The 27,760-nt window shown below is 42.1% G+C and overlaps 3 protein-coding genes across 4 annotated transcripts in view; 2 read left to right on the plus strand and 1 right to left on the minus strand.

Moving 5' to 3' along the window:
* cdh23 (cadherin-related 23) overlaps positions 1–27,760 on the minus strand; it is a 175,983-nt gene that overhangs the window by 17,409 nt on the left and 130,814 nt on the right. Inside the window, exons 28-41 of the mRNA XM_069690023.1 lie at positions 22,321–22,381; positions 21,861–22,009; positions 21,539–21,674; positions 20,289–20,677; positions 19,819–19,920; positions 19,663–19,665; positions 19,338–19,487; positions 18,466–18,594; positions 17,926–18,054; positions 17,540–17,767; positions 2,276–2,497; positions 2,068–2,187; positions 376–556; positions 151–284 (exon numbers count right to left, since the gene is read on the minus strand). Coding sequence (XP_069546124.1) covers positions 151–284; positions 376–556; positions 2,068–2,187; positions 2,276–2,497; positions 17,540–17,767; positions 17,926–18,054; positions 18,466–18,594; positions 19,338–19,487; positions 19,663–19,665; positions 19,819–19,920; positions 20,289–20,677; positions 21,539–21,674; positions 21,861–22,009; positions 22,321–22,381 — 2,133 coding nt within the window. The remainder of the gene's footprint in view (positions 1–150; positions 285–375; positions 557–2,067; positions 2,188–2,275; positions 2,498–17,539; positions 17,768–17,925; positions 18,055–18,465; positions 18,595–19,337; positions 19,488–19,662; positions 19,666–19,818; positions 19,921–20,288; positions 20,678–21,538; positions 21,675–21,860; positions 22,010–22,320; positions 22,382–27,760) is intronic.
* vsir (V-set immunoregulatory receptor) lies at positions 5,145–16,652 on the plus strand. The gene is made up of 7 exons (XM_069690048.1): positions 5,145–5,348; positions 11,358–11,762; positions 11,854–11,904; positions 11,996–12,106; positions 12,336–12,363; positions 12,902–13,077; positions 14,844–16,652. The coding sequence occupies exons 1-7, from the start codon at positions 5,261–5,263 to the stop codon at positions 14,879–14,881; spliced, it is 897 nt and encodes a 298-aa protein (XP_069546149.1). The 5' UTR covers positions 5,145–5,260; the 3' UTR covers positions 14,882–16,652.
* On the plus strand, positions 23,823–27,732 carry LOC138616035 (uncharacterized protein C10orf105-like). Of its 2 annotated transcripts, none has more exons than XM_069690019.1 (2): positions 23,823–24,022; positions 25,703–27,732. In XM_069690019.1, the coding sequence occupies exon 2, from the start codon at positions 25,715–25,717 to the stop codon at positions 26,213–26,215; it is 501 nt and encodes a 166-aa protein (XP_069546120.1). In that variant the 5' UTR covers positions 23,823–24,022; positions 25,703–25,714; the 3' UTR covers positions 26,216–27,732. The 2 variants fall into 2 exon arrangements, with proteins under 2 accessions (XP_069546120.1, XP_069546122.1); XM_069690021.1 differs by having other exon boundaries at positions 23,823–24,016.

Genomic DNA, 27,760 nt, shown 5'->3' on the forward strand with positions numbered 1-27,760 from the left:
TCTATTAGTTTGTACATTTAGAAGTCTTATATGTGGTCTGTGTGCTTGTGAGCCAAAATACAATACAGAACTGAAGCCATCAAGATCCTGATTGTTCAAGAGGATATGGTGAGGGTGTGTGCCTGCTTGCGCGTCAGAGTGTTGGCCCACCGAGCTGTTTCGAGACGGGGTTCCCAGGTCTCGGGCTGTGACAGTGATGTTATAGAAGGCCGTGGTCTCTCTGTCCAGCTCTACATCCTTCCTCACCCGGAGCTCACCCTCCACTGGAGAAACCATGAACTCATCTGACAAAGAGATACAGAACGAAACTCAGAGATGAATAGAAAGGATTTGTGATGTTTCAATATCGCCACAGAAAACCCATCTCATACTAACTCTGGTGATCTCCTCCGGTAATGCTGTATTCCACTTTGCCGTTGAGCCCGGAGTCTTCGTCACTGGCTCTGAGAGTCCACACTCGAGGTCCTGGCTGGCCCTCAGTCACCTGAAACGGTCCCTCATAGGCTCTGGGGAAAGTGGGTGTCACGTCATTCACATCTAAGACGTTCACCAGCACCTACAGAGGCGGGAGAGGGACTTTTTAACGCATTCATCAAGCGATAGCTTCTTGATTGTGATATATGAATAATAACAAACCAGCAACATTTCTAAGTGTTATCTGAAGGCAACTGGGCTTGCCTGAGAATCCTCTTTATTCACAACAAACATGCATCCCTGCACACTTCAAGAGCAGTAACTCTCTTAAATACAAAACACCCAGACATAAGCAGAGCAAAGTAGTGTACACAGTTCAGTGCAGCCAACAAAGCAGACATGTACCCTGGGAAAAAAACAAAACAGCTGCTTCAAAAGTTAACCTACATCTGAAGGACAAAGGACGCTCAACTGAGGACAGAAATGTACTTTTTTTGGTCAGGGATGACCGTCACTTTGAAAGACAAGAGAAAGAACTCCTCTACATCAAACTGGTCTGACCATCATTAATACCTCCATCAAACGTTCAACGATCAAATGTTTAACCCTTGTTACGTCAATTCAAACCAAGTCAGTCAACACATCACACACATCAGTCGATCTCTGGTCATGAGATCAGTGCTCTCTGATGGACAAATTGTAATAAGTTATTCATGTGTAAAGGTGGATTTTGTTTCAGGATTGTGTTGCTTTTGAAAAAAATTATCATAACTCATCAACAAAGCGTTTGTATAAGATAATATATAACACAATGATGTCATACATAATATATCAGTCATTTTGTTGCTAATACAATACTTTTACTTATGTAGAATTTATCATGCAGGGCTTTTACTTGTAATAGAGTATTTATACACTGCTATATTGGTACTTTTACTGAAGTAAAGATTGAGGATACGTCTTTCACCACTGAATAGGGCCTGGGTCCCAACCCAAGAAGAGATGCATAACAACTAAGTCGCAGGCTGCATTTGGGCGGGGCGGGACAACATGGCCACCATTCACATTGAAATCAACACTTGTCTGACCCACATCGAGAGCCAAGCCAGCACAGGTTGACCTTTTTAAACACAAAACCAATGTGGGTATAACCCTGGTTAGCGAAACGGGTATAAACAGAAACAGAGGAGATGCTCTACGACACAACTTTATCATCCCCTCACAGTGCAGTCCTGAGATCCCTCCCTATAAACACCCATTTACACCATAACTCATGTTTCCCTGACGACTCTCATGATGACCCGGTGGGTCGAGGACTCACATGGTACCTTAATGAGTCTCAAGCTGTTAACGACCCCACCAGAGGCTAAAAGCCCCACGACTCCCCTCGAGGCAGTTACAACTGAAGAAGCCTTTTGGATGACGAGTGAAACATTTCCAAGAACCTCAAGTAAGTCCAGTTGCCACTTAGATATACCAGGACCTGGATGACTGAAAACTTCACAGCCAGACTGGTAGAATCCACAATAATCGGATTTGTCACATGCATCATTAAAATGTAACAAGACCCCAGTCATCAGTTGGGTCCATATTGGAGGACATGTTTGGGCATTATTTCAGCAGATATAAATAAAAAGTGTGGTGTGTTATTACTGTTGTGCTGGATGTCAAGCGCAGAGAAGGTTGTGGACACTGGTCTGTAGCCGTGACGACCAGTGCATAGTGTCCATTACTGATCTCGAAGTCCAACTCCTTCACAGCAGTAATTCTCCCCTAAATACAAACAGAATACACACACAAGGTTGAATTTTGTTTTTGGGATTTCCTTCACCTCCATAGTATAAAAGTTGTCACGTCTCACCGTGATGCTGTTGATGTGAAAAGTCTGGATCAGGTTGCCGTGAGCGATGGCGTATCGCAAAGTGCCGTTCAGACCCTCATCTGGGTCTATGGCTGTTACCGTGGCGATGGTGGCACCCACTGTCTCTGGTCCCTCGCTCAGCACTGTGACGTACTCCTCCTCAGGAAACTCTGGGGCGTTATCATTCTCATCCACAATAAGAACGTAGATGGTGGTTGAGGTCTGCGTCAGAAACAAAGAGAGACACGGGGAAACTTTTGTAGCTGTATCTATAATTTATGGTTTATTTTCGTAATACTACTGACAATATGTGATTCACTTCCAGCATGTGGACCAACTGGGCCTGGAAAATAATAAACTTTATGTATTTATACCATCATATCATCATCATCATCACATGGCGTATGTGACGTGTAATTCAGGATTCATTTAACATGGCAGAATGGGACAGAACAGTTGGAGCAGAGTTAGTTACAGACAGAAGAAAAAATATATCCTGTGAGAACCAAAGGGGAAATCTTCAGAGTAAGTGAGGTGAAAAGATGAAGCTTCAAGGTAGCTAAAGGCTCTGATTCATCGTCATCTCATCTACTCTCTCCGGGAAAAAGCCAAATACAAAATGAAAGTGCAGGTAAACAGCAACTGGTTCAAACTATGAGAAAGTACTTTGTGAAACCAGTAAAAGATTCAGATAGAAGTATCATTGGGTAAAAAAGGTCAAGGAAATTCCTGCTCCCCTAGTCTGACCTGACAGTTCTCCACCCAGTGCTCCTAAAAAGATAGACCGACTGAATTGCCCCCTCAGGCTGTGGTGGTTAAAGTGTCTGTTGTAATTTCAAAATAGTGTGGAAACAAATTGGACCTAGTGATTTCCAAACATCATTGTGATTTTCTTAAATGTAAAATAACATAATAACCTTTTTTATGTTTACAAATTGGAACGATTTACACTCATCAAGAGGCCGAACAGTAAAGTGCACTGATTTTGCACATGAAGAGAGTACTACCACCATTTTTCAGACACTGGGGGATTTACTTTGTCAAATCGGAGGACTCAGCTCTTGTGATATCATCACTGTTATCTCAGCTTGTGCTTGAAACAAATAAAATGGAGAAAGCTTTTGTTACAAACTGGGTGCTTGCAAGACTTCAGCAGACAGGGGATATGGGTCTAATAAAAGGCATTATTGGGGTGCATTATGGGAAGTGTATAATCCAGTGGTTTCTAAAAGTCTGAATATCCCTGCTGCATTATTGTTTGCCATTCTTTTTAAAAATCCACCTCCTACATGTCCCCCAACAAAAGTACAATCTAAAATTGTTGAAAAACCCTTTAACAGTTTGAGTCAAGTGTCCAACAGATTATATGTATGTACAAGTGGGGGAAATATTTTTGAACTACACTGCTCAAAAAAATAAAGGGAACACTTAAACAACACATCCTAGATCTCAATGAATGAAATATTCCAGTTGAAAATCTTTATTCATTACATAGTGGAATGTGTTGAGAACAAAATAACATAAGAATGATTAATGGAAATCAAAATCATTATCCCATGGAGGCCTGGATTCAGAATCATACTCAAAATAAAAGTGGAAAAATCAGATCACAGGCTGATGCAACTTCTGTGGAAATTCCTCAAGACAGTCAAAATGAGGCTCAGTAGTGTGTGTGGCCTCCACGTGCCTGTATGCACTCCCTACAACGCCTGGGCATGCTCCTGATGAGACCACGGATGTTCTCCTGAGGGATCTCCTCCCACACCTGGATCAAAGCATCAGTCCACTCCTGGACAGTCTGTGGTGGACGTGGCGTCGGTGGACGGAACGAGACACGATGTCCCAGATGTGCTGGATTGGATTCAGGTCTGGGGAACGGGCAGGCCGGTCCGTCATCATGCAGGAACTGCTGACACACTCCAGACACATGAGGCCGAGCATTGTCATGCATCAGAAGGAACCCAGGGCCCACTGCACCAGCATATGGTCTTCCAATGGGTCTGAGGATCTCATCCCGGTACCTAATGGCAGCCAGGGTACCTCTGGCTAGCACATGGAGGGCTGTGCGGCCCTCCAAAGAAAATGCCTCCCCAGACCGTCGCTGACCCACCGCCAAACCGGTCACGCTGGAGGATGTTGCAGGCAGCAGAACGTTCTCCACGGCGTCTCCAGACTCCGTCACGTCTGTCACGTGACCGGCCTGTCTCCTGGTATCTCTGTGCTCTTGACACTGTGCTGACAGACACAGCAAACCTTCTTGCCACAGCGTGCCTTGATGTGCCATCCTGGATGAGCTGCACTACTTCAGCAACTTCTGTGGGTTGGAGACACCTCATGCTACCTCTAGTAGTGGTGAGGTGGTGAGGGCACTGGCAAAATGCAAAAGTGACCAAAACTCATCCAGAAAGGATGAGGACAGAGAAATGGTCTGTGGTCACCACCTGCAGAACCGTTCCTTTATAGGGGTTGTCTTGATAATTGCCTCATTTCCACCTGTTGTCTGTTCCATTTGCACAACAGCAGGTGAAATTGATTCACAATCAGTGTTGCTTCCTAACTGGACAGGTTGATTTCCCAGAAGTGTGATTGACTTGGAGTTACATTGTGTTGTTGTTAAGTGTTCCTTTTATTTTTTTTTGAGCAGTGTAGTTATTTGTGTTTCCAAGTTTTGGAGGTAGAGCATGTTCATCACAGCTGTACTCTAGGGGTGGGGCACAGATAGAGACACAGAGAGAGGCTGGCTGGCTGGAGGCGGAGCATTCGACTGTATCACATTGCTTTTGCGTTCCTAAACTCAGAGGGCTCAGGCACAGTAAAGGGACTGTCAACCCCTTCCTGTTGTTAATGTTTAAAGTTGAGAGAATTTACTCTGTTTAAGAGTGAATGGGAAAAAAGCTGAACTCGGGTTACTTGTAGGTAAAGTTCATCACAGCTTGAGTCCAATACTGCTCTGCTACTTTTTCACCACTTTACATCCAGTCAACCATGGAGTGGGGATTAAACCGTCGGACATCAGTTTTGGGAAGGAAGTCCATGTTTTGGTTCGTCTCTATTGTGTTTTCCATAGATGGAGGTAAGAATGAAAGAAAAAACACTAAAACTGTTTAAAAAAAAAAAAAAAAAAAGACTTGTTAAACTGCTTCAGATTGACTAGTTGACTGTCCGGGCATGTGCGAACTTGTTATCATTTGTGTTTTAGTGACCAACAAATGGATGGAATTCACTGATAGGAATTTCTTTTTTTCCTATTTTCAGCACTTTTGCCATACAACAAAGTCTACTGACATAAAATATAAATGTTGACAGATTAAAACATGAAGCGATAACAAACTAGGTTTGTATTGGTCTGTTGCGCTCCAGCAGCGATATGAGTAATGAGACCACGTAGTGGTGTCACGAGATCTCTACCTGATGCAAACACTCTGACATTCCTGTAACATGAAGACTTTTTTTTTTGTGGCATTTTGTTATTTTTAACTTCTTTTTTTTTCTTCTACTTTTTCGTTTCCTTTTAATCATGCTCTTCAGAAACAGCTGCAGTCTATCGCAGCTCTTAGTCCGTCATTTTACTGGCGACACACGTGTCTGTAAAACATTTTTTTCTTTACATATGTCGTTTGTTGCTGTTGTTGTTTTGAGACAGAACATCTGGTGTGAAGCCGTTTTAAAGCCCCTCCCGGCGGCTCTACTGGGGTGTAAATCCACCTTAAACTCAACCGCAAACTGCTGAGCGAGCAGCCGCAGACATGTGACCAGTGCCAAATAAGTTTGGTGACTTGTACGTTCAGTAATTTACCCGCTTTATTAGAATTCCACGTGTTTTCGTCGGAGCTGGTTTTTCTTTCCTTCTCCAAGGACTACTTGAAGTTTATTCAACTGACGCAGGAGGAGAGAGGAGAAGCAGCTGTTCCCTCCGGGGCGCAGGATGCCTCACATCAACCCCCCCCTGAAAACCTGCGGAGGTTATCAGTATTCGGCTTTAGGATTTGCTCTATTTAGATAAGATGCACCCGATAAATCCGTCTGAGGCAAATGTTTTACTTAACGTTTAGGCTGAGTCATTCTAAATAACAACAAACAAACAAAGCCTATAGGACATTTTTAGATTCAATCTTTTAAAAGCCAATCTAAAGTGCGCTTTGTGGCCCAGGTTTGATGTATATAATGTAAACAGTGTTTCAAAATTATTGATGGAGGCCTATTAAACTAAAAGGCTCCATTTAAAAGACCTAACTTGACTGGTTGGCCTCCTTTCAGCCGTGGTTTACCTTTGTTGAGAAGTTTCCTTCCTGTCATGAAAACAGCTGCTAGTGCCACACTGCCAATAATGGGTCTCCTGTTCTCCACAAAATATGACTGGAGAGAATCAGAACAATAATCCGTTCCTCCTCTCATTTAAGATAAGCATTTAGCTCCATAAGGAGGACAATGGCACATTTAAAAGTGGTCAATGAACGGCACAGGATGTGGCCACTCATTCTTTCTTTTGCCTCGTCTGTTTTCTCCTCCTGTTGAGCCGGGGCTCGTCTCATGCATCGATCTCCTGTTTTAAACCAGTAAATCTTCATCAGGGCACAGCTTTCTGAGGTTAACTTCACTGACAAGAACAGGGCTGAGCAGGTGGAGGCAGCCGGTGGGTGTTACTGATGTGGGAACAAACTGCATGTGCATTCAGTAATAAGAAGAGAGCGGAGGAGGGGGAGCTTCCTTTCTTCTTCTGTGATATTTTGGGTTATCACCTTTTTAAAGGTCTGTACATTTTTAGCTGAAATGGTGCTTAACATGCAGTTTAAAAAATATCATGAACACCAGTGACCTTTCTGCTGCTGGTGAGGGTTTGTCTCCCCCGCTGGTGATTCTCTGAATAGCTCAAGGCTGCAGCATTGACCCTCACTAATGGAGCCGTGACTCTGCTTCTAGTCACAGCAACAAAAACCTTGAATTTTATCTGAAGTATAAACAGTACAACAATTTAATTGTAGTATAAAAAAAGGATTTGAAAGGGGGAGGTACCCAGAGAGACAGAGGAAGCAGGCAAACTGGTTTAAGTCGATTTGTTTAAATTATGTAACAGTGGCACTTTAACTGTTTCAAAAGGACAAAAAGGCCCATTTACACTTTCCAAATGACATTTCAGCTGCACTGCTGCTTCGGTAAAGTGAAGATATTTCTTCACTTTTTGTAATTATGTTGTAAATGTGCTCAGGAAGCTGCCAATACGCAACCCTTCACTAACCTACATTTTTAAAGTATATTTAGAGGAAGAGGAACACAGAGAAGAGTAGGTTTCATATGATCAAAGACAGTTTAGCACAAATTTACCAAATGACACAACGAATCATGATAACCAAATGTTCTGAATCCCCGAACATGACCTGCGATGTTGACCCCTGACCACTTCCTTTCATGAGGGGGTAGTAGCACATTTAAACACTTCATCTTGCAGGGAAGATGCATCTGTTTTCTATAATACCAGAAGCTTCAACTGAAACTGTCTTAGTTGTGACGAATGTGTGTGTTGAGGGACCATTCTCCTGTTGGTTTCATGTAATGGGGTTGAATAATTATCACAATTACAGGAGGTGCAGAAAGGGTGGGGTTGGAGGTGTGTGTGAGGAAGCAGCGGTGCTACACAGGTGGGGAAATTTAGGCAAATGAGAGAATACCAGATTTACCAGTTGGGTATGTTCAGTACCATGAGGTGGTATCATTGTTTACTCTCACAGAAGGGTAGCCTCAGTCATTGAATTTGGGAGAATTGTAGCAGAAATGAATGTGTTTAATTAACTCGCATATGCTCCCCTTCTGAATGAAAGAAAACTGTCAGTGGCAAAATGTCCTAAACAGGTGGCATTCAAGTTTAAAACAAAGGAAGGCCTGTTCCTGGGCCCTTGGGGGCTATCAGGATCCCTGAGAACAGAGATCAGAAGAGGGAATGTGGATCTATTATAGAGCCAGAAACACAGATGTCGGGTGTGTATAAGTGAAAGAAATCCCGTCTGTTCCAGACACAAGGTGAAGCTTGCTGTCTGTTTTGCAACCACATCAAGACAGCTCAGGTAGAGCTGACACTGTGATAAACACCATCTACATGGCACCTAGTGCTAAAACAAATGAGATCCATTTCCTCCAAATACCCCTTTAGTAAGTCTAGTCTTGTCAGAGATCTATATCTGAAATATAACCGAGGTGAGTAGTTGTGTTTCCTCGCTGGCAACCGAGCAATCAAACTTTTGAAGCATATTTTACATAGAAAAACTTCTCTCATCTTTCCTTTGCCAGAAATCCTTCACTCCTGAACAAGGCTGAAGAGAGCTGTAAAAAAAGAAGGGCAGGGAGGAAGGTAGGGTGGGTGTGAAACAGGAGAGGAGAAGGGCTTTCCCTCCTATTGTCCCACCACGTAGGCAGGAACAGCCGGGGGATAAGAGTTTCACTTTAATCACCCTCCCTGGTCTTCCTATTACTTTTCCTGGCGCACAATGGCTGGTGCACGGTTCATCTGTAAACACACACACACACACACACACACACACACTGCATATACAAACATGCACAGCTAATCAAAGAGCAAAGGTCGCTCAGCTACTGTATTTCCTACCCGGCTGAGTCTGAACCAACCACTCAGAGCTGACACTGACATTTACACAAAAACAACTTCTGTTCCTCATTTATGTTCGAGCTGAAACAAAAAGCTCTCTCGCACTCTGCATATGCTCCCTTAGGAGAATAGTTGTAGTTTATAAAAACAGGTGATGGATAAATCAAGGTTACATCTGCTTTAATCACACGGAGCTGCGACCACAATTCTCGAAGGGCTTAAACTTTCAAGCATGCTGCAGCCCAATCTGTGGCCTAACTGTAGGTGTTTTTCCATGGACAGTAGATGAAATCACCTGTGATCACATCTGGAGCTGCAGTGATTGGTTGACTACCAGAAAAAAAATATTTGAAGTGGTCAATTTTCAAGCCAAAATGTCAAACTTTAATGGTTCCATCTTCTAAAATGTGAGAATATATTGACTTTTTTTTGTCTTACATTACAGTAAAGCAAATATTTTAGGGTTTTGGACCACGAGTCAGACAAAACAAGACATTCGATGAAGCCAGTTTGTGCTCTGGAAAATAGTGATGGGCATTATTCACAATTTGTAACCGTTTTAAAGACCGAATGAATAATCGATTAATCACACCAATATTTTGCAGATTAATCAACAAAGAAAATAATTGCCAGGGACTATCAGCCCGAATGACATCCTCACTGATGGGGGTGTTGTAGACGTGTAATCTGCTTTACATTTTCAGTCCAGTAAGAGTCATGCAGCAGCTGCAGCCCTTCAGATCCAGGAGGAGGAGGAGGGTGGGGGGAGTTCGTGTGCCAGAACAACCCAGGAAGGAAGTCCACTCCTTAAATCCTGGCACTGAGCACCCTCGGCCCTCACCGTGCAAACACAAACGCATGCTTACAGTCAAAATCTGGGACCTTTGGTGCCACTGCATCAATACACACTTGTCTGTCACTGCAGTCTGTCACTGCAGTCCACCCCCACACATACTTGCAGTTCATATGCACACACTCACACGTGCAGCCTCCCTTTGCAGCATGAAGCATTCTTGGATTCTAAACCACACTGCAAAAAAAGTGTGGTGATGATTCATTTATGCAGACAAAGCCCAAGAGTTGTTCTGTTGTTTTACATTCATTGTGTGAGTGCATTTTATTGATTGTGTTGTGTCTGCGCTGTTTTTTTTTTTTTTTTGGGGGGGGGGAGGGGAGGTTCAGATTGCTTAGCCTGAGGAGATGTTTAGTTGTTGTGTTATTGCAATGAAAAAAAAAATCATTGGAAGCACACATTACAGAGTTGATCTCTTCATGCATTCTACTGCTGCACTGAAAAAAGTCAGAACAGGATGTGGTTGAAGGCAGAGTGTGAGTCGGAGAGGGAGAACGCTTTATGCAATTTGACAAAAAAAAAAGTTGCACAACTGTCTTGTTGGTTTCCTGAGTTCACAAAAAAAGTGCATTAAATTAGAAGAAAGCGGCTATTTCACTCTAATCACAAGGCAATAGTGGCGTTACAGAATCAGTCAGATTTCTACACTGTCCGTTTAATGGCTCGAGATGTCACAGAGGTTCCTGTATATATTTCTGTAGCTGGTGGAGAGGAACAGGCAATTTAATTCCCACAGGAGGTTTGTCCATTTATTTTGGACAGCTGACCATGTACTATTTCTAACCACAGTTTGACTATACAGAGTGGAAAACAAACTGTATTTATCTAAAGGCACCAAAACCTACAAAGCATACAAAAACAGGGCACGGAAATTGTTTGACTTTGGCTTTGAATCCATGTCGAGATTGGTAGTTGCTATAATTACTTTTGCACTGCGGTTATTTGTGTTAAGACTCATGGTACCAAGCAAAGACTTGCCAACAGTCAACTTTAGCTACCAAGTCATTTAAATGTAACTGTGATTTAAGAAACAATTTTCTGTTTAAATACATTATTTTATCATATCTGAGCTTCACCTTTACAAAACTTTAATCTCTCATATCCAAGGAATTGAAAGAATGCTGGAAGTTTACAGGACATGATGATGTACCAGCATTAGCTTAAACAACCTATATTACTGTAAACTCATTCAAATTAACTGTTACTTTTAAAATGTTCAAATAGGCTTTAATGTTCTACTCTTTTAACTATGTTTTGCTCGGGCTTCATGTCGAGATTCCTGCACTTTCTGAATGTGAATCTTGTGAATCTAACAGCTGCCACCTAAGTAAACTTGTGACTTTAATACTCTTACTATATATACTCCCTTCTTTCCTCTTCGTTGTCTGTAACATATAAATATAGGGAATTTGTGTTTCCGACATCTTCTCGGCCACTTCTTATAATTTCCACTGCAAATACAACCCTCTTCCAGTTGCCCCGGCAAACTTCAACTTTAACCACAGGAGAAACCAAAGTCTCTAAACTAAAGTCTTTGAATGGTAGAGTGTGTTTGTGGTGACACAGCCAAGCAGAAAGGACTCTAGAGTTTACTACATTCTTCTGTATTTGTCTTCTCTCTCTAACCAAAGGCGAGATGTCCCACCCCCACTCCACGCTGAGTGTTTCTGCCCCCCACCTGTATTACACCTGTCCTGAGGGTGCAACCGTCAAAATGGTGTGCTCCCAGAGAGGCACCCCCATGTACACCACTGATGTTTTGAAAGGCACCTGGCTTTTCACACCCCACAGTGACCAGCACTGTACAGCAGGCGTGGGCCCACGCCATATGAACGCCTACCATTCCCATAACTACACCTTACCGCCAGGACTGCAGTTTGGACATACAGAGCAGAACATGTGGCTGGTTCTGCAGAACGTGACCCACGCTGACCAGGGCCGCTACTGCTGCATAGTTCTGGAGTTCAAGGTGGAACATAAGCATATTTCTCCTATGCAGAAGTCCCACAGCCACATTGTTCTCCAGGTTACACCACGTAAGTACAGCAAATGTATTAAGTGTATGCATAAACGCTGTGGTGAACACTGACTGTGCATCTAAACAATGTATTTATTATCTCTTTCCAGGGAGAGATGGATCTCAGAACTGCACTGTCTGGGATCCAGCACCCCCTGGAGGTATGAAACCTTATCCATGCCTTCATAACCACTGGTTGACTGGCCTGTTATTTCGTGTATTTAAGTCACAGTCTCCCTGTTGCTTCCCCAGGCACTGTGCCGGTGGCCTTGGCCCTATCAGCCTGCATCGTGGCTCTGCTCTCTCTGCCTCTTATTCTGGTGCTCGTGTACAAACAGAGGCAGAATGGCCAGTCGAGCAGACGTACGTATTAAGATGTGCACACACAAACTAATTCCCATCTGCAGGCTGTGGGTCAAATATAAATCTTTCACACTGGGTTTCCCATAGTGTTTGGTCTGACACGTTTCCTGTCAGTGAGCTGGATTAACTGTATTTCACACAGCGGGAAGCACATTCACACTCGAACTGGAGTGTTCCGCTCCGTTTCAATTCATTCACAATGGCCCATTTCCCGTTTCCTCTCTCCCAGGTGCACAGGAGCTGGTGAGGATGGACAGGTACGTTTTCCCACACTCTGTCAGGCAGCGGATCTCAGACCACACTGATCACGCTCACAAACACAGCTGCTCTTTAGAATAATAACACTGTGTTCATGGATATTCTACTACGTAGTGAACACAATAGATAGTTTCAACCAAAAAAAACCTTATTGTTCAAAAATAAGCTCCAACTCTGCTGAACTTTCTTTTCCTAAAGATCTTCATATGGTTGTAATAATTTGAAAAAACAAAATGACTCCAAAAAGGTCTTTTTTGTTGTTGTTGTCTTCACTTGCCTTTACACCTTTTTTTGTTGTGTTGACAGCATTATGATGCTGTGTGATATCTATTAGATTACCTTATGACACAAAAGGCTCACTACAGGAAGACTGTTGAATGCCTTCCTGTTGGATTTTATGGACAACAAACATCAAGTATTAAGCTGCTAGAATACAAGAGTGACAAACATAAAGCTTCCTTCTGTCTTTAGAAACATTTGGCTAATATCGGCAGTTTCTTACTTATCCGGATGCTTCTCTTTCTTGTGTGTTCACAGTGAGGCTCACGGCCATGAAAACCCGGTGTTTCTAGGGGGTACGCCGCAGATGAAGACCCGTACCGTTTCTCAGATCATGGCCAGGCAGTCCTCTGAGACAGGTTGCCACCTGTTGTCTGAGCCGGGAACACCCCTCTCTCCTCCTGCACATGGGGACGTGTTCTTCCCCATAGAAGGTAGCGTACCCACACAATAAACTACACAGAATGAACACGACAGCTCAGACTACACGGCACACAGGATTCAGGCCAAGACAGAGAAACTGATCCAAGGGACTGGCCACTACCACAGCACAAAGAAACAACATGAGTTATCTCATGGCTAAATGGGTGTCATTCAGAGCGAGTGATCACGATGTCCGGTGGTAAGTAATTAACTATAATCTAGATGAATACACCTGACTTTCTATACATTCATTTCATAGTCAAGGTACGTACAAAAGTACTTGTAGTGACGCATAACTGTATAACAAGAGAGAGTACTTGGAAGTGTCTATTTCACAATGTACGCCGAGTATGGTAAAAGACTGACGCAATCAAAGAACAGTCATTAATTTGCGTGGTCTGCTCAAACATCCTGTTTTAGTGGACATGTTGGGGAAAAAATGCACACTCACACTCCAAACAGCTGGGTTGAGTCTGACTTGACTAAAATATTAAATATATTTCATTTCTCCCCCACAACCAAACCAAAGCCGCCTCCTTAAGCTTTCATCCTCTGAATTCTTCTCCTGTCTCCTTTGCAAGTCACTCTCATTTAACACTAATGGCCCCTTCAGTCGTTCTCTCTGACTCAACTTCAAATAATACTGAAACATTAGTTACGGTAAAGTGGTTTCGATCCTGAGTGTTTTTCTACCGAATCCTGGGGCACCTGTGCAGACATTCCAGGCATACTGAGGTGAATTGCCCCATTTCCTCGCAGAAAAGTCTCAGATGGTCCTACAGGGGAAAGGACAGACGAGGGACAGCTCAGTGAAAATACACACTAACCCATCACATGTGTTGTCTCTAAGACCTTTAATAGTTTAGAGCGCAAACATGAAACACTTACTGAAGTTTATACGGACATGACCAGAAGGTAAAACTGGGCTATGGCACAAACTGAGACCTGAGATGCTGCCGTTACAGTCTTTATATCTAAATTGATGTCATTTCAAATTAGAGCTATGTTTTTCCTCTGTAGAGAGTTACAAATATTAATAAAACCATTAAAAAAAGAGCTATGTTTCTCCTCTTTAGAGAGTTACAAATATTAATGAAACCATTAAAAAGAGCTATGTTTCTCCTCTTTAAAGAGTCACAAATATTAATAAAACCATTAAAAAGAGCTATGTTTCTCCTCTGTAGAGAGTCACAAATATTAATAAAAACATTAAAAAGCCACAAAAAAAAAAATCAATATCTTGTCCATTTGTCAAGGTGAATTTTCCCCTCCAGAGCTCATTTCCTTCAGTGGTCCACAGATGCTATGCAGAAATACACAGCCTGGTTTCTTGTCGGTTTTGTGTTACGTGGATAAACGCCACACTTCAGTTTTTACTTCATATTACTGACCTTTTAGCTTTGTGGAATTTAACTAGCAGCACTACCCACTTCCCTGTTTTCATTAACTTGTTGCAACCCAAACTTTGTTCTGCTTTTAAATGGCTTTCCTGTGAAATACATTTTATTCTGTGAAATCTATCAGTCTCTGTGTGCCTGCACTGTTCGATTGGAGGTTTGGAAAAGGAAATGTGGTCATTCAGCTTTGACAAGCTCTCTTACATTTTGGGCAGGAAGTGTAATTTTAAATGTGCAAATGCCCTCATCTAATTTCCCACATGTCAGCACAAATATGTGTAATGCATGTTTACAGGTTGATGCATGTGTACAGGTTGATTCATGTGGACGCCTCTTATGATTTCTATAGTCTGACTGACACGTACTTTTCTCTGTTTCAGACACCATCCCTGAGTCTCCAGACTTCCTGCAGATTTAAAGGGGAGTGAAACCTGATTCGTCGCTCTTACTGCTGATCTGGAAACAGTCCTGCACCTCTCCTTTTCTCTTCTCTTGCCTCCAGAGCGATGTTGTCCTCATAAACGTGTCTCACAATAACCTCTGCCGGGACTGTCGTCTGTACATTGTCTGGACCGCAGGAGGGAAAAAGGACTGCGTCTCTTATTCCAAAACTATTTCCACCTGCAACAACATCTGGAGGCCAGAGGCCAACTCCTGCTCATGACCACTTGTGTTGTGGTGGCGGCGGCGGCTCTGTGTTTGATGTTCGATTCAAATGCTAACCATGACTCGAGGACCCTCAGGTACCCCGGTCTGGTGAGGCCCGCTGCGTATGATGAACACAGTATGTGGAGAATGGGGGTACTGCCATGTGCAGGGGGGGTATTTTAAGAGTGGTAGTCTTCAGGACTCCTTTCACACCTAAGGTGTTTGGTGCAGATGAAACAATCACATTTGATTTAGTTTATTTGCACTGAACTCCGTAATGCTGTCGCGGTTTGTTTGTGGATATAAGCAGAACTACCACTAAACTTTGATAGTACATGTATCGGTATGTATTTGCTGATCGTGGGAACTGTCAAAGAAGAAATCTCCCATATAGTGACTCAAGATTATTTGGTAGCATGTTCCACACATCAGTTGGTGAGGGCTTACTTTTCTTAGCTAAACCAAAGGTGTAAAAGCAACCTAACGCTCTCCTCCTCCATCATATTTAAGTGATCTATACTACAGTTATATACTATAACAGAGTCTCAGTCATCATGGAAGTCCAAATATTCTTGTACAAGCGGACAGTAATTTCTTTTCATGGCATTACAATGTTCCTTGTTTCTACTCTGCCCGGGTCCTTCTCTCTTCCCTCTTTGCTACCTCAGTTACTTTCAGCTCTGGTGCTCGAAATACTCTTCCTCCTTCCTGTACTCGCAGAAATGTAGCACTTCACAGTGGCCTTAAATATAATTATAAAGTGCTGAAAAAAATGCAGTAAGTATTTGTAGTTGTTGATTGCTGATGAATAATTAAGAGTGAACATTTTTTTTTTTAATCATTTTTCTCTTGAATGTAGCTTAACAGATTTTTTTTATAAAAAAAAAAGAAAAAAAGACAGGAACCAAAACTGTAGGTAGTTTAATCACTGCCATCACATCGCTGTTCTGTAAATATTGTTTCTGGATTTTACTGTGTTAATGTGTATATTTTTGTATATGAAATGGAGCTGATAATAAGTAAATACTATTTGGCGAATTTGCAAAGGAATGGCTTTGAAACGTTTGAAACCAAAGTCCAATCATATCAAGATGGAGTAAGAGGAAAACAGAAATATGTGCAAATGACTGCAGTGTTGATATTAAACATAGTTCATGTGTGAAACCACTGGTGGATTTTTTTTTTCATATTGATGTGTACAGCAGGTGCTCAGTGGAAATCATCTCCAAAATGATGTGTAGCAGGTGTAAAGGTCAGGGTATTAGGACGTTCTTGTTATATAAATACTTAAGTTTACTTATGTGTGTTCATGTTTGAGTATTTTTTTGTGTGCTTTCAAATCTGGCATGGCTGTTTCAAGAATAACTTTGTTGTCTGGTTGAAATGTGTGTATGCGTGTGTGTTAACTTGAAAACAATTTATCATTTTTATACTGCAAGACGCTCGTATCAGTCATACATGCTGTGAGAGCATGTTTGTTCTGTATATTGCATTTCAATTGTCCTGTTACTGGCTTGTATAATAAAGTGGAGCTCTTAAACCTAAAAGCCTTGTGTCTAGTCTGCAATCATTGTTCCTTTCAAATGGCAGGTCTCCAAAACTATTACTATACAAGGACGTGCTGCACTTGCTGTCGAGGGAGCCATAACCGACAGAACAAGGTTGTTCCACTTGTGTGCCTCTAAGATGGTGCACACCAGAGGGAGACTGAGGAGGGAAAATGATAAAACAAGCTTAGTATCTTGTTTTATGAGAAGAGACAGAATGGGGGGAGGTTATGTCTGGTGATGGCCATTGTCCTCTGTTCAATGCTTTTACTACAGTCTTACATTAGCTATCATGTATTAACTAGAACTTTATTGGATATGAGATATTTACCACTTGTCTGTTAATGTGTGCCCTAGAAGAGCACAATCATAGTACAACTGAGTGACAAATGACAATGGATGCACATGCGACTCGTACAGTAGAGTACAGAACTCCTGTCTATCCTCATAAACACATTTAAAATGCTTTGAAATTGTTTTAAAAACATTTTTAAACAGGAAATGCAACAACATTCATCTTTTTCTTTTTTTTTTTTTTAAAATAAAAAACTGACTTGTGGATTTCCTGTTGACATAATGAGGTGCTTCCTGTGCCTTTAAAGCCTGTTAAACTTATACAGCAGATCAAACCAACCACTGTTGATATCACGGATACAGAGGCAGTTAACAGATGCTCAGGATCCCAATGGTACTATGTTGTTGCAAAGATTGACCAACAGAGGGCTCTGCATCAGATGTTATCCTGAATATTCCAATTAATCTGTCTCTGCACAGTCAGCATGAGATTCATGACCCTTTATAGGTGTTGATCAAAAAAGAAAAGTTGGAATAGAAATTTATTGCAGCACATTTACAGTGCACTGTTTACTGCTGTTCCTTACCGACAGAGGCGGCGTGCCGTCATCCTCCACGGTGACGGTTAGTCGGTACTCTTGCTGGCGCTCTCGGTCAGGAGGGGCTGGCCTCGTCACCATCTCCCCGGTCACTCGGTCCATGCGGAAGGTCAGGTCCTGGTTCCCGGCAGTGATGTAGTAAAACAGCATGGCGTTGGGGCCGATGTCTCGGTCAGTAGCCAACACACGGAGCACTGATGTACCTCCGCCAACATTCTGCAAATTACATTACAACATACATCGATGGTGTACATGTAAAAAAACAACTTGTCATCAGCTTCTCTTAAAGAGGTAAAAACATACAAACTTCAATATACAAACCAAGGAGAAATAATGCATTAATAAAGTGGTCATGAGTGCGAGTGCATTCCTACCTCACTTATGCTGACGTTGTAGCCCCTCTGGCTCTCAATAACAGGCGCGTTATCATTGACGTCCAGGATGTTGATGGTGAGTGAGTGGTCTGTGTGTCTGGGAGGTGAGCCATTGTCGTTGGCACGCACCTGAAACAACAGACACGAGCTGATGTGTAATAGAAGGTAAGTTTCACCAAGCATGTGGACACATGGCAGAGAGGACAAAGATAATAGTTTATGCACTTATGTGTTCTTTGATGGTTGGTTAGAAAAACAGTCCTGGCACTTAAATATAATATCTGGTGTTGGGAGGAAAGATGCCCATATACCCCTTTATGTAAAAAAATATTGATATAATATTGTGATAAGATTAGTTCAACTTATGAAAAATATTCATATTTTTTTTATCATTATTATTTGTATGGTGCAGTACTAGTACTCACATGACTACAGTGTAAACCCCCTCCCCCCAAAAAAAACCCACTGTTTTTTTTAGTCATACAGCCACATAGATATGTGGTGATGAATGTCATAACTACATGTGAACAGCTGCCTGACCTTCAGTAGGTAGCGGTCTACTGACTCTCTGTCCAGAGGAGCATTGACATAAACCTCCCCATAGGTGTTGTTCACCGTCTTGATCTTAAACACATCCTCCATGTTGCCTGCCACCAGTGTGAAATTGACCTGAGAGGGAGTAATAAGTCAGAATCAGACAAAGGGAAAAGAGGGCAGACAGAGATGCACTGCATATCACATGACTGTATCATAATATAGGTTCAGTCAGACAGTCTAATCACCAAGTTACCCATAATTTATGGATTGCTGAGTAGCTGTATATGAGCATTTTATGACGAGAGAAAATAAAGTAACAAGAAACTGAGACAAGGGAAATCTGGGTGGAGAAAAAAAAAGAAGCAGACGCACATTGTAAGAAGTTAAAAAAACATTTAACTTGTTTACAACCATGTATAGCAGTCTGCAGCATGCATAGTAACCAGCAGATAAATCTAGTACAGGAAGCTAAAGCTGGCCCCTATACTAAGATACCAAATTTGAGTCAGCGGATATGAAACTGCAATTTGCTGAAGTGACTACTTATCATTCTCAGGTTGTTTTAAAAGGCAAACATGAAGCATAACTTGTAAATATCATTCTCTGCTGAGATGCCTGGAAACATCCACAGGAACTGATTCACCATATGTTAATCAAAAACTGTGAAATGGGGCACCACTTTCAGGAAGGAACATCACTGATGGTGTCTAGATGTAAAGCGGTATAAAAGCTTTCTTGTCAAACTAGCGCAAGGTGAAATATATTATTGAAGCCGGTCTTTTTGATGATGTTATTAGTTATTGCTTTTGAAGTGAAGATTATGGTAGAAATCATGTTTAAGTGCCACACATTATATCTGTCATGGGTATCCTCACCAGTCCATTTAATCCAACATCTCTGTCCCTTCCCAGCACTACCGCCACTTTCTTCCCCATGGGTGTGTTTTCTGGGATGTCCACTGACGCATCAGATGTGATGTCGAACTGCGGACTGTTGTCGTTCTCATCCAGGATGGTGATGGACACCTGTGAGGAGATATGAGCAAATATAGGCTCCAACACAGATGACCTAAGTGATACTTACCTTTAAGATGAATAATAAAAACATATAAACAAACCTAAAAACACATAATAATTACTTTGCATACCACAGAAGAATACATTATTTTCTGAACAGTACAAACAGAACATAAAGTCTTACCTTCTACAGTTCCAATAAGAAATGCAATGAATAAAAGAGGAATGCCATTAAGTTTCTAAAACAGAATAGACACATATATATAATGATAAATTCACAAATGCACATTCATTTCAAGGTCAGGGCTAAAACAACAAAATTCATAATGAGGTGACATACCACAGTGGAGTCCTTTTTAGGTCCTCCATCATCAGCTACAACAGTCAGGGTGTACATATCTCCCTTTTCTCTGTCTAGCAGGCCAGTCACTGTGATACGACCCTAAATAAAATAATAAAAAAATCACACCTCCATAAAAATTCCATACAAGACGGAAACAGACAGGGAGCAGGGACAGACATACAGAAAAGTAACAACTATCACAGTTTTATCAAAGACGTCCCCATTTCTCATTTATCAAAGAAATCCAATGACTTCAAAGCACATAAGCTCTTTGATCAGCTACCAGTCGTGCAGCAACGAGTTCCAGCCTAAATCACAGAGGAAGATATGTTTTTGAATCACACTGCAGTTAATGGATGAAACATAAGTTTCAATGTGGGTGCAGTCTTTGAAGTGTACAAAAAAAAGAGCCGTGCACATTGTGCTCATATGATAGGTGACCTTTCCTCCACTGCCTCCCCACTCACCGTGACACTGTCGATCTTGAAGAGGGCCAGAGCTGCAGGCGACGTGTCAGGGTCAAAGCGGTAAGTCAGCTGGTTCAAGTTGTCGGCAGACTGAGCCTGCACCTGAACCACCTCTGTCCCCGTGGCGATGTTTTCACGGAGCGAAGCCTCGTAACCGGCGGAGAAGAAGGCCACGGCCTCGTCCAGCTCATTCAGTAATGTGACGTAGACGGTGCAGAAGTCTTGGTGGAACGGCGGAGCCTGGTCCGTGGCCGAGACGTTCATGAGATAGGTGGTCTTGGTCTCGTAGTCCAGGTAGTCCACAGTGGTGACAAGACCGGTGCTCACATCCACCTCAAACTTGCGGTCGGAGCCGGATACAAGGGCGTAGGCAACGGCTCCACCATCACCTGAACAGTAAGACAGGGTGATCAGAAGGGAAATGCTTACAGTGACACCTTAACATAAAAATGTGTCTTTTTCAACAACTGTAAGAATGTGGAATAAATATTTGGATCATTAAGTTTGTTACAGCGAATCTGTAGTTACAACATTCATCTAGCTTCCTCAATTTTGTTTTTATTAACCTTTTAAAAACACACCTATTTTTTTAGGCCTCTGCTCCAAAATTGCATACCCATAATAAAAAGAGTATATCTCTGCAACCACAATAAAATTTTTTATAAAAAAAATATATTTTTAATAATAAAGGGAACACTTGTGAGATTTGTTCAGATGTGTAAATATCAGTATATATGTCCATATTTTAATAATAGTTTTACTGGTTACTGGTTTAATGGTTTACCCTGGCCCCCAATTAGGGGCCTCTTGGGGTTAAAGGGTTAAAGACAGTTGCCAACACTGTTCTATTACAGTAGCTGTGTTGTGTTTATTTCAGTTTCAGGCCTGCTGTGATGTTTTGGAAAATGTATGCCACGGCACCAGATGCTTCATAAAGTGTCTAAGCAACACTTTAAAGAACAGGAAGTGGATAGAGGAAGTTTGTGCTAAGCAGAAGTAAACTTTTAAATGGCAACTGCACTGAATGTTTTGTGCATGGCAGAGGGACATAACAAGGTAAAAAAAATTGTTGTGTGCAGAGATTTGATATTACCCTCTGGAGAGTCCTGCCTAGTGTTAGGGTTGATGACCATATTTACCATGTTTAAAGCCACAGTCTAAATGTGCAGCTGTGTGAATTCAGATGTGTCTTGAAATCAAACTTCAGTTCCTCTCCTACCTCCTTTTGGCTCATAAGAGACCAGACTCACCAGTGTCAGGGTCTGTGGCTCGCACCACAATCACAGAGGTACCAATGCCAGCGGTCTCCCTCAGGCCCAGACGGTTGTACTGTTGCTGGGTAAAAACGGGCACCTCATCATTGGCATCGTCAACGTATATGATCACCTGCGGGAGAAGATATTTATAGTTTTACATATTATCTATGAGGAATGTTCTATTTTTAAAAAGATTAAATCTTCTACATAAAGTATGCAACACGTTTAACATAAAACGATGGAATGAAAGTTGCATGTGGTATAATATCATCACTAGTTGTTTTCATCCCCCTCCAGCTACCCTCCTCTTTCTTACCCTCACGGAGCTCCTCATGCTGCCCTGGTCACTGTTGTAGGCCTCCACTTCCAACATATGGGAGCTGCTGGTCTCTCTGTCCAGTGCCCTGAGGCCTCTTGTCAGCAGCCCGCTCTGTCTGTCTATGCTGAACAGTTTGTTGCTGTTCCCTGCATTCACAAACAAGAGCACACACACAGAGGTGAGAATAAGGGAAAGAGAGAAAACATTGAATCTAATGGAATGGAAATTAACTTGTTAAAAGCACCTGCCATTACTACCTCATACACACTGAGTGCTATTAGACAAGAGCCATTATAAAAACCTGTGCATCCTGAGGAATTAAAATGATGTCCTTATCTTATTTGCAGTCTTTGTATACAAATGGATTACAAAGCTACCATCAGATATTTACAGATGCAATGTAGTCCATATTCAGTACATCAGTTGGTGAGCAAGGAGGGCACATTAGAAGTCTTACCTGTGAGGATCCTGTACAGAACACGTCCATTCTCTCCCTGGTCCGCATCTGTAGCTTGAACCTGGACAGATAAATACAAGCAGCAAGTTTTTTAAAGTACCTGCACAGGGATACAACTAAATGCACAATAATAATGTCTTGCATGCATTGGTCTCAATGTGTTTTTTATTTTTTTATTATTGTCTTTTTTTCCTCCTTTTGAAAAAATATTGTCTTTAAATTGTTTTAGAAAGTATTTTATTTTTCGAGTCTTATTATTGACCTGTCAATCATCTGTTAGACACTTTGAACTGCATCCAAATGTATGAAAAGTACTATTTAATAAAGTTAGATTGTTTGATTAATAATATGTAAATCAAAAACCAGCCAGCTATATACAGGGAAAAAGCAATGCCAACGGTTTCTCTTTACAACTGGTACTATCAAGATGTTATTACTTTCTGCAGTTTAATGACATTGATGGTAATTACATTCAAGAGCCAATTCAACTATTATTGCAAGAAACTTGAAGAGTTGGATTTGGTTCCCCAGTAAAATTAATGTTCAGTGTCGTTCTAGAGACTTTATCCTACGTGATAGACGGAACATTTAATATGCATTTTTATTGATTCTATGGTTCATACAAAGACAACTCAGCATACTTTCTCATTCACAACACATCCATTGGAGCCTTGTTTCTTGTTGCCACAACAACCCCATCGTATCTTGGCAGTGAGAAACTCTCTGACTCTCTGTTACAGGCAGATAGCCAGAAGCACCCAAAAACCCAAACCCGGCTCAGACAGCACGGCTCCACAGCGTACACAGAGAAATAGTGGAGCATGCTGGGCTGCTGTTGAATGGGCCATGTCATAAGACTGACTTGTGAATCCGGAGAGGCTCACTGCTGCTGGCACTGGATGAGGCTGACTTCATGTCAGACCCTGCTCCTCCGTGAAGCTGTCTACAAAGTGCATATTCACACACACACACACACACACACACACACACACACACACACACACACACACACACACACACACACACACACACACACACACACACACACACACACACACACACACACACACACACACACACACCAAGTCCTCAGGTACGTGCAAATACCAGACCCACACACTCTCGCAGCCTCTGTCTTGCCCTGTGTCCTCCTTTGCTCTCTCTCACTCCCTCTGTGAAGAGGGGCCCAACTTCAGTCTCATTAGCTTTATAAAGAGATGTGGAGAGGAGAGGAGAAAGAGGAGGAGAGGGGAGGGGGCGACGGGAGGAAAAAGAGGCTGGGGGGTCAGATTTGGGAGTGATGAATAGGGTATTACACAGTGGAATGCACCACTTAGGCCATAAAAGGGGGAGTATAAAGTGCATGACGACATTGCAGAGCCAGATGTTGTAAGTGTAATCATGTGGAGTGTAAACACTGACAGATTTTTCACTCAGCCTCTGTGTCTGAGAAAACATGCCATTGTCTTTTGGCTCCCTGGCTTTAAAACAGTAGTGAGATATTACTGCTGCGATGCTGTTACCCACATTTTACCCCCTTTTCCCTCTTGTTCCCCTCTTCCTCTCCAGTGTTTCCCCCTTCTGTTTCTGGAAAAGCAGCAGTTTAAGGGGGGAAAAACAAGCGTGTAGAGCCACGAAACAGCTCTGACCTCAGTTACTGGAACTAAGCAAGGTGCTGTTTTAAAGAGTCTCCAAAGTGTGAGTGTGAGTATGTATTTTTGAGTTTACTGCAAATTAACATGAAGCAAAAATGTCAGTTTCTTAGGATTTTAGATGGAAATTCTTTCAAATACTAAGGTTGTAAGTTTAAAAAAAAATCTTTTCATGTTACTTGCAATAATTATTTTAGGTCTCCTGAGGAGTCTCATTTAGAAATTAAACTCCGAGGATGTACATTTGACATGTGATTTTCTCGACATGTGCTTGAGCAACTCAACATTGTCCAAGGGAGTATATAGACACCGCTGTATGCATGTGGTTTAGTATGACTTTAACTTACCTGGACTGTGAATATTAATTAAAAAAAAAGGGCTAAAGATTAGTCACATCTAACTGTGACTGTACTCCCTATTAATGTTTTCTACAATGTACAGTAGCCAATACAGAGATGGAACGGTAAACACAATAAATCAGAGAACAATCAAGAGGAAAAAAAAATGTAAACTTTGTAAAATGTGTGAGTGCACAACTTTACAAATGTGAGTAGGTTAGACAAAGTGTGCTTGAAAAGGAGTTTTACAGATTTAAAACTAGCTGAGCAGTCAGATCTGGAGGAGCAACAATGTGGTGGGGGGAAAGAGAGGGAGAGTACCTTACAGCTAAGCTGCCAAGCTTAAGAACAGCGTGCCTAATCACGAATATGTGCAGGCTACAGTATGTGTGGCTGGGAAAGAAAGTTTGTGTTTGAATAGCTGTGTGTGTGTGTGTGTGTGTGTGTGTGTGTGTGTGTGTGTGTGTGTGTGTGTGTGTGTGTGTGTGTGTGTGTGTGTGTGTGTGTGTCCGGGGTGTGTGTGTGTCCGTGGGGGTGGGGGGTGGGGGATGGGGGTGGGGGGTTGTGTGCTTGGAGGCGCTGACTAATGAACTGACTCTCTAACGAGCCATCCTGCTCCACTGGCCTTTTCACAGCTTTCCTGGCATTTGGTCTTAAAAATAATTTCACGTCCCAATGTGTTCCCCTTAAACCGATAAGCCATGCTTTGTCTCCGCTGAATTAAGGATGATGACATTTACAAATGTTACTATGCTGAAGATGGGGGCGTGCAGAGTGAGAGGGGGGGATAATTGGAGACCGGGGTAGAAGAGGTGGGCGCCTTGCATTTTACATGGGGCATTTTAATAAACCCAATTTGTTTTACATTGAAGAAAACCTGTCAAGCATTGACTGTTTTGTATTCCTTGATTTAATAGCTACATAATTGTTGCAAATGCCAAACACTCACCGCATCTGCGTGTGCTTGCAGGCGTTTCCATGTGTATCTGTGCATGTACTGTGAGTTTTTGAGTGTATGATCCTAATAAAGTGACCATTTGAAAATAAGCCTCTAAATAACCCTACTCAGCTTGGTAAGGCTTGGTTAGTGAGGCAAAACACACTGTATCAAGAGAGCTGTGGAGGCACTTTTATAAAGGGTTGACGACACACACTCACTCACACTTTCACTTTTACACTCACACTTTCACACTCACACTCACTCTCTCTCTCTCTCTCTCTCTCTCTCTCTCTCTCTCTCACACACACACACACACACACACACACACACACACACACACACACACACACACACACACACACACACACACACACACACACACACACACACAGAGACAGAGACAGAGACAGAGAAACATAAACGTCCAGCCTGATCTTGCTTTCTCCGTCCAGGGCCGAGACAACATGAACACCACCGACCCAGGCTCCAAATTCACCTCCACCTCTAACACAGAAAACGTCAGTCTGTCCAGCCTGACAACCACCACCATCTCTTCCACCATCCCACAGCTTCCATCTCATTCCTCAGACATCTATGACCCAGAGTTCACAATCATGGTGGTGCTGGGTTTGTCGTTGCTGCTAGCCGGGGTGGCAGCCTTCCTGGCCGTGTGCCGGCCCTCTGAACAGGACGGGGACTCTGAGGCGAGCTGTGGTGGCCCGGGGGAGAGCTTCACTCGTGGCGGAAGCTTGTCCAGTGAGCCACAGCTGAAGGTGTGGAAGAGGCTGGGCTCATACCGGCGTTCATACAACCTCTCCTTCAGACGACCACCTCCGCGCAGGCCGCATGAGCGCGGGAGCTCACATGCATCCCAGTCTCCAACCCGACAGACACCTCAGCCAGAGACCAGCGTGGAGCCCAACCTCACTATTCCTTGTCTCTTTGACTATGTGACTGAAATCTGACTCGAGGACAGGCTAAAGGGTGACTGACTGTTCCCCTGACATGATACACTGTATATTTCATGGTTGGTGCTGTGAACATTATTAATACCAGGAGTGGGTGTAGAGTGCATTTTTAGTATTTGTTTTAACATTTTTTGAACACTAGGTGGATGAGGTTTATTATAAAGGGCTTTAAAGTACTTAAAGGGGATATATTGTGCTAATTTTTAGGTTTGTATATATTCATGTGATTCTACTATAGTAGCTTTTTATGATTAACAGTTAAAAAAAAAAAAAAAAAAAAATCTTCATCATATGCTGGCCCTTTATTCAGCCCCTCAGTTCATCCTTTGTCTGAAACAAACCGTTTTATATCCTTTCTGTCCCAGAGAGCTCACTTTCATCTGATTAGATAACTTCTAGGAAGCCTGCCGAGCAGCAGCGCCCAGTGCCTCATATCCCTCGCATCATCCTCTTGAAGGTGTGGAGGTATCGAAAGCACACTGTAAACCTTGATTGGAAATGGTTACTTTTCAAGACCATCCGTACATGTTCAGGTCTGAATCTGATCTGGAATATGAGAGTGGACACCAAGAACATGGGCAGCTTCAAAGATTACAGCGGGATGTCTTTATTTGGTAAATATAATGCTCATTACCTGTTTAGCATGTGACAGAAGGGTGAATTTAGTCTGTCAATCACAAGCCGTATATATACACAAATAATTATACATATACCTTTATTAATAGGTGGAGATGTGGGAATCGAGCTGACTTTGCCATTAAAACGTTATTCTGCTGTCATGAAAAGACTAAGTTATAGTATGCATAGTATCTCCCTGCGCCGTCGGTCTTTACTTTGTGGCATATCAATAAATTGGTAACATGCTGATGTAAACTGTCGCAAACTGTTAGAGCAGTTTGAGATCTCAATTTTTTCCCAGAAGAATTGCTTTTATGTTTATGTCATTATTTGATCATTTGAACAACGGACATTGTCATTTTACAAATATGACAAAACATAAGGAAAAGCCTAATAGGTAATCAAAAAGCCATTGCAAAAAGGCAACACATTTTTGTGACTGGTCATTTCATCTTTTATAGCAAGTGGAAATTAAAACTAGGACTCAATTCAATGGCAGTGAACAATAATTAAATACAGAACAAATCTTAAAGCAAGGCACTAGTACAGTTATGACTTATTTTTAAGGCCAGACTTGACCTTTAAAGAGCAGCTTCTTATTTTGTCTATTTTATGGCTTCAGACATTTTTTTTAATTTTCACATTCAAAATTTTCACATCAGTTCTCTGCATCACACAGTTAATTGCTCTGATGCAGTAAACCACATCTGTCTCGTGATTCATGAGGATTAAGACAAACATTAGACATATTTTTTCAGTCTGATGTTGTACAGGTCTCAAAACATTAAGGGTCCCCAATACTGACAAGACAAATGCAATCTGAGCCAAAAAGAGACCGCTTTGTAACTTTGTAATTGTAAGTGTGTTTTTAAGAAATAAAATGGGTTTTACATTTTTTTCTCGATGTGTGTCGCAGTGTGTTTG

Source organism: Brachyistius frenatus, unplaced genomic scaffold (genome assembly GCF_029030835.1).
Source record: "Brachyistius frenatus isolate BFR_SWC_R1_liver_20210118 unplaced genomic scaffold, ASM2903083v1 Contig_8, whole genome shotgun sequence".
Classification (NCBI taxonomy): domain Eukaryota; kingdom Metazoa; phylum Chordata; class Actinopteri; family Embiotocidae; genus Brachyistius; species Brachyistius frenatus.